At 34.6% G+C, this 18971-nt stretch overlaps 1 protein-coding gene across 1 annotated transcript in view; it reads left to right on the top strand.

Moving 5' to 3' along the window:
* Positions 1–18971, top strand: part of LOC118193980 (C-Maf-inducing protein-like) — a 475282-nt gene that overhangs the window by 367708 nt on the left and 88603 nt on the right. The window contains exons 6-7 of the mRNA XM_085826581.1: positions 7106–7213; positions 17195–17275. Of these exons, the coding sequence (XP_085682707.1) occupies positions 7106–7213; positions 17195–17275 (189 nt within the window). The remainder of the gene's footprint in view (positions 1–7105; positions 7214–17194; positions 17276–18971) is intronic.

Below are 18971 nucleotides of genomic sequence, written 5' to 3'. Positions count from 1 at the left end.
GAAAAAAGATCTATTTATTATCGAAAACAAAATGAAAAAACTCTATAAAGCTGGTTCTGTCAGTGCAAAGAAATTTTCAGTCAAGGGTTTATGATTTTCGCAGGAGTGTTTTACAATGGGAAGTTAAAAATAAAATGAATGAAAAAGAAATGTTAAATCAAACTTAACATACCATCAAGAGATACAGAAGAAATTCCATTTCTTTATCCCGATGACTTTAAAAGTTAGAATCTTCAACAAGATAAAGCAACAAGCACTATTTCGAAAATTACCAATGCATTCCTTAAAAAACTTAAGACTGGTACATGTATTGCATATATACATTTACTAGATATTGCCACAAAGTTTTCAGACGTTTCAGTTATGGACTGTTGTACATTTGGTCCCTTGAAAAGAACGTTTATAAAGCGCAACCCACAACTATTGATGGAATGTGAAAATTAGTAGAAGTGGAATGAAAATCATTCCTAATGAAAATTTTGCAAAATATCCCTCCACAATGGAAATTACGGTGTAGTACAGAAAAAAGACTATCAAATTGAACATTTAAAAGAGTACTCTCTGTATTTTAACATTATTAAATTGGCCCAAATTTTTTTCTAAAAATGTGTAAACATGCTCTGTATTAAGTAAATTATCGTGTGTGCCAACATATTTAATTTTCTTTTTATCTCATTTCCCGATACTGACATTGATAACTGTTATGTACATTTTAATAAAAGAAATACTACTTATTTATATATAACGCACAATTTTCACAAAACATAGAAATTATACTATAAATTGAATGTTGTCGGTAACAGGTATTATATATATTAAAAATTAAGTTAAACATAACACAGCATAAATACGTAATTGTTTTGTTAACAGATGTATGTACCGTTGTTACATTAGTATATAAAGTGAGCTGTACATAATATAGAAACTATGTATAATTAATTATATAACACATGTGTTTGTATTTTGTTTCTAACATTGAATCTAAATTTCTATGTTACTCGCTGAAATGGAGGAAAACAAGTGTTAAGACTGGGATATTCAAATCTTCGAGTGCCGTGAATTTTGAAAAACATTCGAGATCCGAAATTCAGACCTTATTTTTTTAATCATTCAAATATATCGAATTTTAATCGCAAAACCGCTAAATATTTTATTTCAAAGCTTTGCAAAAATTAGTTTCTTGGACTCCCAATACATGAAATTCTTAAAAAAAAGTTGCAGTTTCCACCGCAACGATCGAGTTTAATGTTAAATGATGTTAAAATAATGGAGAAAAATAAAGAGCAGGTGATGCCATATATCTTTCTTACGCTATTAATTCTGTTTGAACTTCCATCCATTTAATATATGGTGGCACATAAAATGGAAGCCTAACATAAATATGCTTTTTATTTTATGTCTTTTTACATTTCCATACTGAGTATTTATTGTTCGTGGCGAATTTCAAAGTTTCACTGCAGTGATATGTTAGCTTTAATGTGTTTTAATTGCTAATGTGTGTTTACCAAAACGTGATCAAAATACTATAGTGCTCTATTTGGATTACACGACAAGCGAGTGAGATAGTATCAGACGAAGAAATACATCCAATGTATAAATTCGTTTACCAACATTTTAAATAGTATTCCAATTGTTAGCTTCCTTTATTTATTTAAAGCCCATTCGCCATCCCCCAGTGTCATTAAATGTATAGTAATTCAACCTACTATAGACTGCACAGTGCTAAATGTTGTCCAATTGTAATTTCCTTCATCAGCGAATAATTTGTGATCGTGTTCAGCTTAAGGAAGTTCAGTTTAAGCGATATTCACGTTAGGTAATTTTAAGTGTCATCAGTGAAATATTGCCAGCAAAATTCTAGTTATCAGAGGAAGTCCTTCAGCATTGATTTACCTACGTTTAAATTTTTTGTATCATTAATATTCCGTATAAGGGTTAATAGTGTTAAATGATTTACTGCGTCATCAGTAAAATATCAGTGTCAATGAAATATTAGTCATCATTGAATTGTTTGTGCTCACATTCAGTGAAATATTAGTGTTCAGCATTAGTATTACTAATGTTACATGTTTCATAGCGTCACCAATGAATAATGGTGTCAGTAAGAAGTTTTAGTCATCGCTATGCATTATATGATTCTACAGTCTTGATTGTGTCAACATTAAAATAGTGTATAAGGTATCGTCTCTCCCGCCCTCGAGCGACCTTTAAGTGGTACGCTTCTCGACCAAAGGTATTTTCTCCCTCCTTTTTGCATGTATGGAAGATCACTGGAAGATTCTACTGGAAGATCAAATAACACACTGCAACAGCTATACCTCCAACACAACAACAATTATTATGAACACAGTATTTCCAGCAGATGATTCAGCTAATGATACTGCCATGCAGGAAACTGTTAGAGAGAACACCTCTACTCGCTTGACGCCAAATGACATCCTCTTTACGAGCCAGGAGATTAGACAAGTTTTTCGCAAGTTACCTAAGGAAAAAACCCAGGGACCAAATATCCTGGATTATAGTATTCTCAAAATAGCATATATCTCTCGTCTTTCATTCTGCATGCGATATTTTAACTGGCTATTTAAACAGCAACTTTTCCTAAAATCTTTCAAAATAGGTCAAGTGATTTTCTTCTTTTAATATCCCAAAGACACACAGGATCCATAGGACCCACGCTCCCTACGTCTCTTTTGTCTATTTCCAGCCCTAGCTAAGGTGTACGGAAACATTTTAGTACAACCAATTTTATAAGCCCATTACAGTATGGTTTTCGACCAAGATTCTCCACTCTACAAGGTTTGAAAGAGCTACACCGCAACATCGAATTCAGTAGGACACAACAGCTCCACACAGCCTTCCTCTCAATTAACCTCAAAAATACCTTTGACACTCTCTAGTGGCCTGTCATCAAGCAAGCCCTAAGAACAGCTGAATTTTCAACAGAGCTTCATCATACATTCGCTAGTTAACTCAAAGACCGCACATTAATCATTGTCTACAACCAAGGTATAACCACCAAAGTGCAACAATAAGGCTGCCCACATAGCTTATGTGCGGACCCTATATTTTGGAATATCACTTTTAATTCTATTATAGACGCCAGCTGGCCACAATACGTACACATTATCGCATGTGCGAGCGACACAACATTTCTCGTCAAAGGACATACTCAGGACGAAATCAAGTAAAGAAGCACCACATCTGTAGTCAGTTTACAGTCCATGTCTCATAACCTCAAACTGCAGAGAGGTCAAAGGCCCTGATAATTCCTATTCGCGTACTAATTCCACACGAAAACCGTGCATCGAGATCGTCTTGGACTTAAATTTCCTGGATCTTATACGGAATAAAAGACTGACATGGATCCCTCCCTTGTATTACTTAAGAACTAAAACTAAGGCGATAGCACGAAATGCTGACCAATTACAAGGCGCGACATGGGGACAGAATTTGCAAAATTCTCTACACCGTTTGCTGTAAACCTGTGCAAGGCATACAGGAGAACACTCACCAATTATACCATTGTTTCTCAAGACTAATCCCGTCCATATTCGAATACAACAGAAGGTCTTCTGCACTAGGATCATGCAGCTAAGACGGGATGAGTGTTTCCATAGTGTAACATTCAGCCCATTTCAGTATGAATGCCTTATTAACATTAACCTCATGCTCACGCACTCAGGGCTTAGGGGTCTGGGCATACATGTTCAGATCAACAGCAATCGACACCATCACTACATGCAAGGAGCAGACCTTACCAGATGGTTCCAAGACCTCCGATGGAGAAGGCAGCGGCTTTGCACGGTTCAATGACGAATCTACAATTCACACTTTGAAGGGTTACTTACAACCCTGGAACAGTGTTTTCCACGCAGAAGCGCTAGCAATAACAGCGGCTACTGAATACGTTCTGGCTTTACCCTGTTCTTCCATTATGTTTAATCAGACAGCATATTCACTCTTCTGGCAGCATTAACTCATAATCACTCCTCTCCACTCATTATAAACATACATGTTCTGCAAAGCGATACCCATAAAGCGATACCACATACAACTGGTATGGGTCAGAGTACACTCAGGCCTGACAGGCAAGGAAACAACCGACATACTGGCTAAAGAGGCAAGTAGCAACATAAGCGCAGAGGAAATCAATATTCCGGCACATCCATCTTACTTAAAAAAGAAGCTGCTTCGAAACGTCATCCTGAAAGAGCAACAGAGATGGGACTAAGTGATACCGAGAGACGTACATACGATTTCTTCTCGAAAGTCAACCTTTAAAGACACGTGTCCGTCCCACAAATACCCAACTTTGTCATAAGCCACGGACCGTTTCCTCTTTATTTGCTTCGCTTTGGCATTTCAGAAACTGCAACATGCGTTTGCGAAGCAGAAGGCTCCGCAGACAACTATGTGTATCAATGTCATCTCACCAACGCCACTGCTTCAGTAATGTGGACACTCACAGAAGCTTTTTTATACAAATCATGTGACTGTGGATAAGCTATGTCAGATTATCATTACGATTGCAGTGCTGGAACAGGATATCTACCAGGTCATACAAGAGTTTCACTCACTTAGCGACCCCTACTTTAGTCACCAAAACAGAATGTATTCTGCAATACAGAGCTGCAGATTCCGCATGGAATGCGCTGCATGCGCAATCTGAACACTTAGTTCAAGATTATGATCATGCGAATTGTAATGATTGGCGAACCGCGAACTTAAGCAAACTCATTGTATTTGTATTCTTTTAAACTCCCTAAGGGTGCTCCCATTAAGCTCTAGGAAGTTACTGCTTCTAGCCAGAGAAGGACGTGGGACGTATAAATGCTTATCTCTGTTAGAGGCCAGGTGTCCCCGCCCTTCGTCACCTGTCTACTAAGTGTACTTTTATATCGTACTAATTTTATATTGTACTACGTATTTATTTTACTATATATTTATTACTTTTGTATTTTTATATTGTACTACATATTTTTGTACTACTTTTATATCTTATGCTCTCTGTTTTATTCAGGCATTGCAATATGTTTCTTGAATCCACAGTCTCCAAATATGTAGCCATTGTACTGCCACCTAGCCCTTGTATGGCCATGTAACTTTCCTAAATTCTTAAATTCTTCAATAAATGGTGGATTGTGAAGACGAGGGGCATACATCTGCTTATCTGTGGTAGACGCCAGGTGCCCCCGTTTATCGTCACCTGCTGCCCATTTGAGTTTACGTTTTCTGTGGGTCTGTGTTACTATTAAGTCCTGCGGATTTCAGATTGCTGGACACTGGTAGTTCGACCCGAGTTCAAATATGGGCGAATGTCCTGGCTTTCTCCATGTATAACATGAAAAGAGCGGTTTTTCTTAAAACATCCTACGCGAAGGCATCTCTTCTCTTAGCCTTTGAGTGTTTTGTCGTGATTTAAATAATATTAATCCATGCGATTTTCATTTAAAAAAGCGACAGAGTGAGTACGTTACTGCTGCTACCATATATTTAATTAATATTTAAATTTGTATGCTTCTCCTATTATTATTATTATTATTATTATTGTAGTTTAGAAATGACTGCGATATATCTTAATTCTGCTTTCAGTAATGTTTCACCTAGTAAATTATTTGATGCTTTGGACACTGATTTGCAAATTAATATTTTAAGTTAGATCCTTAAATGTTCTTTGTCTTAGGTGAAAAGATGTAAATTCCAAATTGCTGCCAAGATGCGTATATTAATTGCATTCTAAAATCGATTAATCCGCACCATGATCTTTAAATGAAAGCCATTCACTGTTCGTACAGTTAAAAGGAATAAAGCACGTAATCTTCGTAACCATGGCAACGAAAGTGACTGTCGAATGCCTTAATGTGTCTTGATTGGAAGGCCAAGAGTTCATTTAGGTTAAGCAAATAAAGTGTTATTTGCCTTGAAGGATCCATGAAAATGTTTCATTTAACAGAAAGATAAGATTCGTAGCATTGTTTCGCAATTGCCGTAGCGACTGTGTGCACATCTTAAAAACAGAGACGAGAGGAATTTTTTGAAAACATCCTAAAACTTTATAGAATTTCTCGAATCTATGAAAACTTACTTATAAGAGTTAGAAAGAAAAAATGTTTTTCTATATATTTGGATACTTTCATTAAAGCAAAATTTCGAGTTTAAAGGAAAATAGGTTTTTAAAAATGCATTTATGTTTGTTAAGAAACTATAAATAAATTTTAGTAACTGAAATGCGTCATTAAAATTCTTGAATCTTGAAGTTCATTTTCTGAGTTTGACGAATAATGTTTGAGTAAACATTTTTTTTTTTTTTTTTTTTTTTTTTAGTTTTTTCTAGTGTCATTTTTAAGTTACATCAAGAGTAGAGATGTTTTAAAGCAGCGATAAACACTTGATGTAAACGCTAAATGTTTGATGGGAATTTAAAGAGTACGGCGCTCATAATCACCACGAAGTAATTATTGGTGGCCTAAGTGCTTAAAAATTGCAACTATTACTTTGATCCCTCCTCTTCGGGAAGTCGAATATTTTTGTTGTATGTTTGTTTGTTTTGTTGTATGTTCGGTTAAGTCGAATATTTTTGTTGGGCATAAAAAAACGGATGTTTCCAAGGTTTTGAATTAAACCTTTTAGAATTTTCACATTAGGATTTGGCTTGGGTGAACAAAAAAAAAAAAAAAAAAAAAAAAAAAAGGAAACAACTCCCATAGTTCGTGTTTGCAATCATTTTTAAAATATTTGGAATTTAAGATTCGAATATCCCATCTCTTATTGACAGCCATTTTCTTTAAGTTTAACGGAATAAAATTACGAAAGTGTGTTTTGAAATATGTAATAAGAAATTAAGCAGTGTTTTTCGGGAAATCTTTGTATGTAATATTGGAGAAGAGTCAAAGTTGTATGTAATATAGGAGTCTAAAAGTGTTAAAGAAGCCCTTGACCAAATGCAACCGAGAACTTTGACTCGAGGTTCCTATTCTAATGAATCTATTTTCAGAATTTAACAAAATATGACATGGTTTTAAACATGGAGTACCGAAACGTTTTTCATATGCTTTCAAATAATTGCATTACTTTTAATAGCTTTCTTCTTGTTTATTTTCAGAATTTAGACTGGCTTCCTAAATCTCAGAATGAGGAAATAATCTCTGTGATATGCCCACTTTTGGAAATGACGACACCAACGCCAGAAATTTGTGATTTTCTGACAAAGGTAGCTTTTTTTTTTATTTCACATGTTTGTATTAGTAATATATTCTTGTGCTTCTGTAATACAGAATTTTGTTGAGTTTTGGTGTAATATTTAACAGTTTTCATTTCGAATGTTATATTTATTGCAAGCATAAGTTTTGTTTTTACACATGCCATTTAGGTAGTGCAATTTTTAGAGATAATAGTTGTAAACTTATAGAGATAATAGTAAGGTTTCTAAAGTATTTGTGCTTGCAATTATACTAAACTCTAAAGAAAGCATGATATCTGAATTTTCTCTAATTCAAATTCTAAACATTTCTCAAATTTCTTGAATACTTTATATAAGAATCAAAAGGTAGGTTAGGTTATGTTATTTGACTATGGCAAGCTAAACGTCTTAAGCTATGTGCCTAGACGAGACATGCTTTCATTGAGGACTTTCTAAAAGAAAACTTGGCTCGTACTTTACATACGAAGAAAACCTTAAAGGCAAGCATGCAGCCAGCCCGTTCGCCTGGGAAAACATAAAGTATGTATGTATGTAGGAATCGAAAATGCAAAAATGAAAATAAATCTTAATATTAAAACTTTTATTTACAACTAAAAGTTTTTAATCAAAGCACAATGTTAAAACTGCGTTTAATAGAAAATGAACTTAAGAAAATAGTTTTAAAATTTACAGAAATATTCACGTTCCCGCGGGTAATTAATATTTTCTAAGGTTTAACCGCGGACATTAACGAATGTTGTATATACTGCTCCATTGAAATTTAAAGGTATTGACAGAAATATAGCTTGTTACGATATGAAAAATGTTTAAAAAAAAACGACTTGTACAAAAGCCTTATTTAACATGAATTATTATAGTTTGCCAGCTGATTAATCTGAAGATATTGAATTTAAAGTCAAATTTAGAGAAATTTAAACATGGATGAACATTGAGCTTTGTTGTTTTGCAACAAATCTTTCTCTAATCTGCTATATGGTAGCCACTTGGACAAGCATGCAAACCTCACACCTTGATTTCATATAATTCACCGAATTGTTGACCAAATCTTCTGTAACTGAAACCACTGTTTTGAAAATGAATTTTTAAATCCTGTGAAAGGTCAGAGGAAGCATTTGATGCTCTAAAATTCGGCGGCATCTCTTACATGCTTAATCGATTTCAAGTTTGATCCATCAATTCGAATTATATCTTCTATTTTCAAGTATTCTGATACTAGAGATGCTGGATGCAAGTAAGCATTGACATCCATTCGCAAAACATTTGGAGCAGCATCGCGCAAAACGTTGTCTACGTGTCTATAACTGTTGCAGGATTATTAAAAATGGCTGCAAAGACATACAGGTTTTTGGAGCCATTTTTAACCCTTTGCACTCGAGCGGTGTCTCTTAGGCACCACTGCATGTGATGCGATAACTCGAGCGGTGCCTGAGAGGGCACCATTCGAATCGATGTGTTTATTTATGTTTAACCTAAGGAATATCGCTTGAGAGATCTACTTGGCCTTTTGTAGATCATATGACGAGGTGTCTGAATAGCTATAAGGATGTTTTATCTCAAATAAAGGTTGTCTTTGCAATGCTTATGCGATTAAATGTCTTATCTCAAAAATACTTGCGATCGCGGGTAGGACTCTGTCTTCGACATCAGTTCGAACTCAACCGTCTTGCCGATCGCAGTATTTCTTTCAAAGTTACTGAGCCCAATACGTATGGAACACGACGAAGAAGTTACTTCTAGCGAAGATGAGTTTAATTTTTCGGCAATAACGAACGAAATTACATCACTACATAGACAGCTTGCCTCTGAGAACGAAGACGGAAGTGATAAAAATAGTTACGACGTTAGAGGAGCAAGAAGACGAAAAATCCGAATAATCGATTGTGAATCTGGAATTTCAGGTGATTGTACAGAAGAGACTGAACCTTCAGAATGGACAGTGTGCACAGAAAAGCGCCTCGAGCGCAAAGGATTAATGATTCCACCGTAAACCATGAAACTACATAGGTGGAAACGAGATCTTTCATGAACAAGGGAATGCAGTTTGCATGATCTCGCTTACTTTCGGATCAAAACACACCTAGAACCGCAGTTTAAGGTATATTCAGGATGTGTCAGTAAACAGTATTCGGTCGCATTCCTCTTCGTTTCATTAAACTTGACGACATCACCACCTTAAACGAGCTTTTTTGAAAGATGACGTAAATGTTACATATATCTTTAATTTTCTCGCATCAAATCCAAACTATTAAAGTCTTCGTACACGAGTAAAACGTCTGATTCAAGATCCCGTGGCTGCCTGAAAATCTAAAAACCTCTTTTTTTTTTTTCCTTTTGACAATGACAATAAACAATCTTCGAATGCAGTTGTTTCTCGTGGTAATCCTTGACTAGCCTGTCTGCTAACTGATTCATAGCCTAGAAATAAGTTCCATGTTCTTGATGTGATACTTTGATTAATATTCAGATCTTCATTTGTGCTTGCCTTGCTCCTCGATTCTACCAATTAACTGCAATTTTCGTTTAAATTATACTTTTGTGCTATATATAAAGAATACTCATATTTCTCAGAAACCACGTTAATTTTAAATTATACTACACAGCCGAATTTCAGTATACCTCTTTTGTACAACACGCGGACAATCATCTAATTTGTATATTTCATGCGCTAACGTATACATAGAAATCCAATTTTGCCAATTTTTTATATTCTACGTCTTACTATATTATGTATTGCATTATAAATGAAATGCGATGCGAAAGAGAATATACTACTTCCTGAAATGAGAAAATTCATGTGATTTGAATTTCTGATTCTTAAATACACATGTAATCATAAAACTAACATATTCTCGGGCTTAACTTTTGGCAAATGAACTGGCTGCATAGAGTTTCCCCTGCATGTGGTATAAACACGAATAATTTTTCCTTAAAATGTCCTCTACGAAGGTATTTTTTTTCTTAGGTAGACATCTATCATGTGCTTTCCCTTAACCAGCACACAACTCATAACTTCCTTTTTTTCTTTTAATGTTGGTGAATAGCTGATAGGTTTCCTTAGAAATTCCACTACTGAAGTTTGTTTCTCTTAGATAGATAGCCTATTCATATGCTTTACTATAATTGGCTGTGGCAAAACCTTGCAGTCACGTTCATTCTTTTTATTTGTCTTTAGTTTTTAGCACGTTGTCCGCAAAGTAGCTTGCTTCTAAAAAAAGAAGACTTTATGCTTTGTTTTCTGAAATGCACTGACATTTTTATTTTAATATCGGTTCAAGAAATGAAATCAGAAATTCTCTGTTTTGCTGTCTTTTTTTTTTTTTCATTGATGAGAAAATTTAGCTATCTAGGCAGGTATATTTTTATATTTATTTATATGGCATATTTATTTGTTCTGTTGAATTTTTTTAAATGCTGTTTTCCCCCCTGTCATAACAGTTTGTAAGATTTATTTTTAAGAAAAATGTATCTCTTTGTTAAAATCTGCCGTTATGTTTCGTCTGTTCCAACAAAATATGTAAATAAAGTAAGCTTAAAAAAAAGGTGAATCTTGAGTTTTGGAGAGACGATTGGCAACGTCAGTCTGCTTTTGTGATACTCCTTTGTTACTGAGCCAATATGATTGTCTTCTATTATAAAGTTGTCTTCCATTGAAAATTAGGCTCAGTTGGTGACTAGTGGAGTCACAATTTTAGACTTATCATTGCTGACTTTGAATCATTGTTGTTCATCAATGCCACTTGAACCGGAAGGTAAATTTTGTCAGTAGTTTTAATTATGCCCTTCAAGCGGAAGGTTAGATATTTTACTTGCCTTGCATTTTTTATTTACTTAGCACTGGTATTGAATAGTTAAGACGAAAAAAGATCTGACTATTGTTCACATTAAATGAAATTGGATTTAACCTTATATATTGTCCTTTTTTTAAGATTAGATATTTTATTTGCCCTCTTTTGCTGCGGTAGCTAAGCAGGAAGATAAATTTTCTTGCTTTTGCCGATGTCTTGAAATGAAATACCCTTGTTCCTGAGATACAGACTAATCCTAGTTGAAGGCTTCCTTAATTATATAGGAAATCGCCCTTGGATAAAAATTGATTAGTTGGCATCCAATTCAGAACGCTTAAGTTCTTTATCTGTTTCTGCCATAGATGATGCTGGGATGTTTAATGATGCCGCGTTGCTTAGTGAAACAGTCTCCTGATTGGCTAGATATCGATCCAAAAAATTCTCGGTTCATAAACAAGTTCGAAGACACTCATTATTTTGGTTTAATGACGAACATCGTTGTTTTGGTCTTTTTAAGAGAACTGAAGACTAAATGTAATTATTTTTTCCTAATTTTATGGCGGCAGCAAACAAATATTACGTAATTTAGTTTACTTTAGGTTTGGTCACGTATAAACTTCTGATGGAATTAGATGAATCAGATTAAGAACTGCAGTCATTTCAGTCCGGCTAATTTATGTTATTGTCTCTTCGATGTGCATGTAAGGTTATTCTCACAAGTACAGGTAATCAGGTTAGGTTCCTTTCAAATCTCTAAATATGCCAAACATCTAACACATTCTAAAGCTCAGTCAGTATCTTTGTAACAAATTAGTTTATGATCTGAAATTTTGTGTACTTATTTCGATGTATTCAATACTGTATTTGTTTCTTTGCGTTATTAGAGTTTATTGACCAAAATGACTTGAATTTCTGACCAGCTGTTTTGGAGAAATCATTCGCGCAAACAAGAAAATTACAGTTTTGAGAAATCTTATCTTTAAAGGCATAATTACCTTTAAATCATATAAATGCACATTATTTTCGAAATAATAATTATTTTGTATTAAGAAATATTAAAATATATTTATACCTTAACGTTTGTAGGTATGCATAATTATATATTTAAACAGCATTGCATACATACTCATCGTAATTTAAATTAAAATAATGAAAAGTGAGAAGTCAAAATTTTCATCTATTTTAAATTTAATTACCGTTTTGAAAATACTTATGTGTCAGAAACAGAATAATTGAGAATGCGATACAGATACAGTCTTTACACAATTCATAAAAATTTCTTGACATTCTAATCAACCTCTTTCAGAGAAATCCTATAAGCAAAAAGGAAAATCACATTTTGATAAAATAAATCTTAATTAAAAACAAATCTGGTATGTGCAACACATGACTTCCTCGTACGGATATTAAATTATACGCATTTTCCCCTGCATTTCATTTAAACTTATTTCCGCGAATTTCATTAGAGATATAGTTCTCATTCTATTAATTCAGTTCTCACTTCGCGACAAGGCAAAATTACATAAAACCTCAAAATATCTTTATTAAAAATTAAAAAATATAAAACACCAAACACAGTTAAAAAAATTTTAAAAAATGTTTAAAATTAAAATTAGAGTTTCTACGCAAAAGCAAGCAACTTGGCCAGAGGGCAAGAAGGCAGATTTTTTGGTGCACAAAGGAAAGTTTACTTTTGATCCACTCGGCAAAAAGACAGCGGAGGTGCAGAAACTGGCTTAATTCATTATCTGCTAAGTTTCAAATGTAAACAAATATGGCTGCTACGGTAAAAAATTATATTTAGCCGCAATTAAACAACTTTTAATTTATTGATAATTCTACAACTATTGCATGCAGAATAACTAAAGGCACAAAAACCTTAATCGAAAGATAAGAGCAACATTATTCAATCATTTTCAAAGCCAAAAAAAAAAAAAAATGCACAATTCACCAACATATAAGAATGAAAAAACTGAGCTCACGAAGCAGAGTAACAGAGTTTCATATATATACTTTTGGTGCGAACGATTGCAACCTAAAAGGGAGGTGCACAGCTACATGTCATAGCAGTCCTATACACAAAATTTCAACGTTCTGAGGCTACTTGTTGTTGAGTTTTCCGAGATACGTACGTACAGATGCCACAAAATATCTCTTCTGAATCCTTTTTAAATCCTTTTTGCAACCCGTTTTGGGAAAAAGAGTCCTTTATTCTGTTCTTACGTACAAATGTCCCACAAGAACATCGTTAAATTGCATACGATAGCGGTCAAAATGGATATTTTTGTTGAAATATGAGACCCGAAAAATTTCCCGATTACAATACTTCCTTTACTACTTACAAGGAAGTAAAAAGGAATCATTTTGGAAACTTACTAGCATATTACTATTTTAATTAATAAATTTTTAGATAAATATAATCTAATAAGTTAACTTTCCTATAATGCGCAACTATACATTTGTATACAATTATATGTCGAAGCATTTTATGTAGAACTCATGAAAGTTAATGCGAGGAATATGCTGAAATAAAAATGTAAACAAGCTATCTGGTTCTTTTAAGTAGGCAAAGCTTACAACTATTTTTTACCCCAACTTTGGTTGTACAACGAACTTTTTCATGGGGTCGTTTTGCAATACTTGTAAGAAATCGAATTCTAATACAAAACATAAAAGATTTGATGTTTGTAATTATTTAAAGATATTTGCCAAGTAGAGTTGTAGTTCTATAAAATAGTAGTTCTTCATAACATCAGAGTGTTAAACTAAGAACCTGCCCCCTCTGCTAACTCACCTTCTCACGTAACTTCAAGAGCAAAATTCATGCATCAGTAGACATCGCAGCAATGGGAAAATTCAAGATTCCTACGCATCAGCTTGGTTACCAAAATGGCTCTTTAAACTTACATTATCGCTCATTATTTAAACTCATTTCATTTACATTATTGCCCTACCATCGGCCGAGCGGTTAAAGACTGCTGAATACTAATAGTTCGTCCTGTGTTCTAAGCCAGGTTAACGGGCTGGCTACATGGTTGGTTTCCGTGGATTCCCATGTGCTTAACGTGAATACGAGCCAATTTCCCATTAAAATATCTGACATAAAAGCATCGCTTTCCTTAATGTAGATAGGAGCCCACCAGCGGCCGAGCGGTAAAGACGCTGAACACTGGTAGTTCGAACCGAGGTTCGAATCCCGCGAGCGGGCTGGCTGCATGGGCGTTTTCGTGGTTTTCCCCATGTGTAACGTGTATACGAGCCAGTTTCCCTTAGAAAGTCCTCCACGAAAGGCATCCCTCCCCTTAGGCAGATAGCCCTAGTGTGCTTTGCCATAATAAAATACACCACCTTAATGTAGATAGACGTTGTCTGCTTTGCAATATTCAAATAACCAGCCAACCGTTTACATTAGGAAGTGGAGCTGACGAAACAACAGAAGTCAAGGAAAGCTTAAACATAAGAAATAATCTGTTCTTTCTTATAGTTTTCAAGTTTCTCAAAACATTGAGGTAAATATTTATAAGAATTATTTCGTTAATAAAAGTATATATATGTGTGTAGTGTGTGTGTGTGTGTGATATTTTAGCAGTCGTGGACATGAATGACGAAGCTTGGCATCAAAATTTGGGCATTGTTTGGCTGAGTGGAATGGTGTCCGCCGATAACATCGCGGCAAAAACATCGCGGACGAAAACGTCGCGGAGAAAACAACGTAAGGCGAAAACGTCGTGCTACAAAACATCGTGGGAGAAAACATCGCAAAGAGAAAACTTCGCAGTTCTAAAACATCGTGGTACAAAACTTCGTCGTCTAAAATAAAGCGGTTCAAAAACTTCGCAGTTTAAAAACATCTTCGTCGAAAATATCGCGGTAAAAAATAAAGTATATACAAATCATCGCATGACGATAACATCGCAGACATGCTTTTTTCAGGTTTTAATAATTGTAAATGATTATTCCCATAATGATTTATGAGCGCAAGATGTAAAGAAAAATAATTTTTACTTTCACATTTTTTTATTAACTAATAAATTTTTGCTGAAAAAGTAAGAAGGAAACTTAAGCATAGAAAATTAAATGCGACTTATTACACTTTTCATGAAAAATTTCCAGTAAAAACTTAATAAAAATGATTTATTAATGGCCTTTGTTAGTTAACTATGTCATTTTAAAATTTTATTAAGTGTTACAAGTTGCATTAATTTTCTATGCTTAAGTTTCCTTCTTATTTTCTCAGCAAAAATTATTTAGTTAATAAAAAATATGAAAGTAAAAATTATTCTTCTTTCCATCTTGCGCTCACAAATCATGAGGGGAATATCCATTTACAATGACTAAAACCTGAAAAAAATCATGTCTGCGATGTTATCGTCATGTGATGATTTGTAGATACTTTATTTTTTAAACTTACTTATACTTATTAGCTGACTGGATGACAAACTAAAAATAATCGGATCTAGAAATTTCTTGCGCAGTTCAAAATGCTATTTGTTTATTTTTATGTTTTATGTTCTTAGTGAATTTTTGAGTACATTTATTAATAATGCAGAGACATAGAAGTTACTTGCTGTTTGATTTTTACGGAAAGGGTATTTTTGTTCATTGCTGATGATTGGGTTATTAAGATTAAGGCAAAATATGTTTTCCCTACTAGAGGAGAAATGCTTTCTTAGAGAACTTTTAAAAGGAAATTGGCTGATATTCATACACTATCAAGTTATTCAAATCAGATAATCAAAATTAATTCTATTCAAATTAGATAATCAAAATTAATTCTATTCAAATTAGATAATCAAACAAAATCGTAAAAACAACCTTGTATTTAGCGTAAGTATATTGAAACACTCAATTGATTTCGAGGGCAGCTAAAGGTCGCTCCTCATCAGGAGAAAAAAATACCTAGAAAGAAGAAAAATAAAGGGGAAGAAGTCTCAGAAACACGTGGCCCTTATCAGCACTGCACGTGGTTATAACCGGATTTTTAATCAGAGTTACACTGGCCTTCTCCAGAAATTCAATTTTCAAGTCGGTTTCTCCCGTATTATTAAAATTCACCCTTCGATTCTAAAAGATTGCGTGTCTGTCTTGAATTCTTGGGGAATTTATAGTATATCGTGTCAGCGTGGTTTAAGATATATTGGCCAAACAAAAAGAGCGTTGAAGTTTCGGATCAAAGAACATGAATCTTATGTCAGGAAAGGCGAAATTAACAAGTCTTCAATAGCGTATCATAGTTGGACATTTAACCATAATTTTGACTTTGGGTCTGCAAAAATTATCCAAAAGGCTTTTTCCATAGGTGAATTGGATTTTCTTGAGGCTTTTCACATTCACAAAGATTTAGCATGTTTAGTTAATTATTTGAAGTCCAATCCAGTCCTTCCTAATGCCTTTAAAATTCTACTATTTTAATTCAGTTATTTTTGCCGATAGATGGCGTTACCTCCTCGCGTTTGGTACTACCAGAGGGTATAAAAATCCGTTCAGTGGTTGCTTTCCATTATTCGAAGTTCAGATTTTGAGCGTGAAGGTGCAGTTGCCCCTTCGCTCCCTATTTTTAACTAATTTTTTAACTATTTTTAACTAATAATCCCTATCCCTATTTTTAACTATTTTTAACTAATTTTTCTTGTCCTTTTGTTACATGTTTGATCAGATAGCCTGGCTCAGTAAAAGTAGCCCTGATTAAAAATCCGTTTATAACCACGTGTTCCTGAGACGTCTTCCCCTTTATTTTCCTCCTTTCTAGGGGCCCACCAGCGGCCGAGCGGTAAAGTCGCTGAACACTGGTAGTTCGGTCCGAGGTTCGAATCCCGCGAACGGGCTGGCTGCATGGGCGTTTTCGTGGTTTTCCCCATGTGTAACGTGTATACGAGCCAGTTTCCCTTAGAAAGTCCTCCACGAAGGCACCCCTCCTCTTAGGCAGATAGCCCTCGAGGCTTTGCCATAATTACACACACACACACCTTCTTTCTAGGTATTTCTTTCTCCTGATGAGGAGGGACCTTTAGCTGCCCTCGAAATCGATTGAGTGTTTCAATATACTTACGCTAAATACAAGGTTGTTTTTATGATTTAGTCTAGATAATCAAAATCTAGATCTAGTCTAGATAATCAAAATTAATTCTATTTAAATTTAATAACTCTAAACATTGTATTTTGTTTCAGAGGGCTAATTTTAAAAATATTTACTTATTTATTGCAGTATTGTCGTGAAAATCCCAGGTCTCGAGTGGTTCTTGAAATGTTCACACCTATTGTACAAAGAATTCTCAAGCACAACATGGTATGTTTTATTTCTTTTTAACTTTAATCATTTAATCGATAATTTGTTACAGTAGTAGTAGTGAGTATTTATTCCAAGAGTTAAGAAGAATGGAATTAAAATCACGTTATTTAAGAAAATTGTCCCATTTGGAGGCTATTGTTCTTTAATTTACTCTACAAATAAATAACAAGTATTACTAATAACAAGTATTTTCTCAAAATATTAAACGAACGAATATAAATGAAATCGGCTTAATTAAATACACTGTTGTTCAAAATTAAGACAGAAGGAAAAGGATAAAGTAAGACAATACCTCCAAAAAAGAAAGAATATTTAAAAATGTGTAACACACAAAGACTACATTTTTCTTGATTTAGTAAACTAAGCTACTGTAAGAAAGAAGTAATATGAAACTGACAAAAGGTATGAATTAAAAATTCTATATAAATACTGAAAGGTACCCTTGTTAAAGTGACCATTGTATTTAATGAACTAAGGGGCAGATTTCAAATGCTATTTATATAGTGGCTGCTTTAACAAAGAAAACCATTGACATTTGGTGGATTATCTGCACAACTGATGAACAGAGTTTAACAAAATTTGGTCCGCACCCGTCTAGCCACGAAGAGGTCCTATGGCACATCATTGGGTCATCGACATAGGTTGATACTATACAAAAGCAGGCGTAACACTATAGTCGTGTTATACACTCATGATCTTTCATAAAGCTCATCGGCACAGGAAACAGAGATTGTAAGATAGAACAAAAATGGAGGCTAATAAGGCTGCGGCTCCTTCAGTCAGTCATGCAGCACTCACAACGTGACTTCATACTGGAAATGAAGCAATTTATAATCCTGTATATTCCTGCAATAATGTTATTTTCAGATCCTGCTGGGTTCTGGGAGGGAAAATGCGGTTGTCAGTTGCCCTCAAAATAGAGTCTCAGACATGCTGTACGTGCCGTACGCTACATGTAGGGTTTATGTCTGGAGATCTGGCTGGCCGTTTCATCTGATTAATATCCTCACTTACCAAAAAATTGCCCACCAGTTTATCCCAATGTAAACAGAGGTTGTTGTCCTTAAAATTAACTGATGGTTAACTGCACCTCTAAAAAGGCAAACTAAGGGTTCTAAGGTCACGTCTGCTTCCAAAAGGGGGTACAGCTTACATCCCATTGACTAAGCGCACATGAAAGCCCGTTTACTTGGTGCAATTAAGTCGACTTTGACCCCAAGCATCAGTAGGAGACAGTTTTCTTCTCTGCTGAGTCCCTATTCATTCTAATCATTGATTCTTAACGTACTTTCATCTGGAGATACCCATACTGGAGATAACTACCTGTCTCAGAGCGACACTGGAGGTTTGAAGGTCTGGGCAGTCATCATGCTCTACGCGCGCACAAAACTTTGAGAGGCTTTGTGAATTCTGCGATGTGCAGGTAAGAGATCTTAGAGCCTTGTGTTTCCCTTTTTCAGAGTTACAGTTAGCCGTTATTTTATTTTTATGGAGAACAGCATGCACACAGGAAACTATTCTAGAGGATAATTTTCTGGAAAGTGAAAATTTTAACTGCATAGATTGGCCAGTCAGCTTTCCAGAACTTAGCAAACTCTCCGTGAAAACAACATTGCTAAATTGGGACTGACTGCCACTGAGTCTCAAAAACTGCCTTATTTCCAGTTCTGTATGATTATATAGAACCATGCCT

Source organism: Stegodyphus dumicola, chromosome 1 (genome assembly GCF_044657685.1).
Source record: "Stegodyphus dumicola isolate Sdum_Otavi_A_Nest chromosome 1, ASM4465768v1".
Lineage (NCBI taxonomy): Eukaryota > Metazoa > Arthropoda > Arachnida > Araneae > Eresidae > Stegodyphus > Stegodyphus dumicola.
The sequence above is the reverse complement of the archived record's forward strand: the minus strand, read 5'-3'. Positions and strand labels throughout refer to the sequence as shown.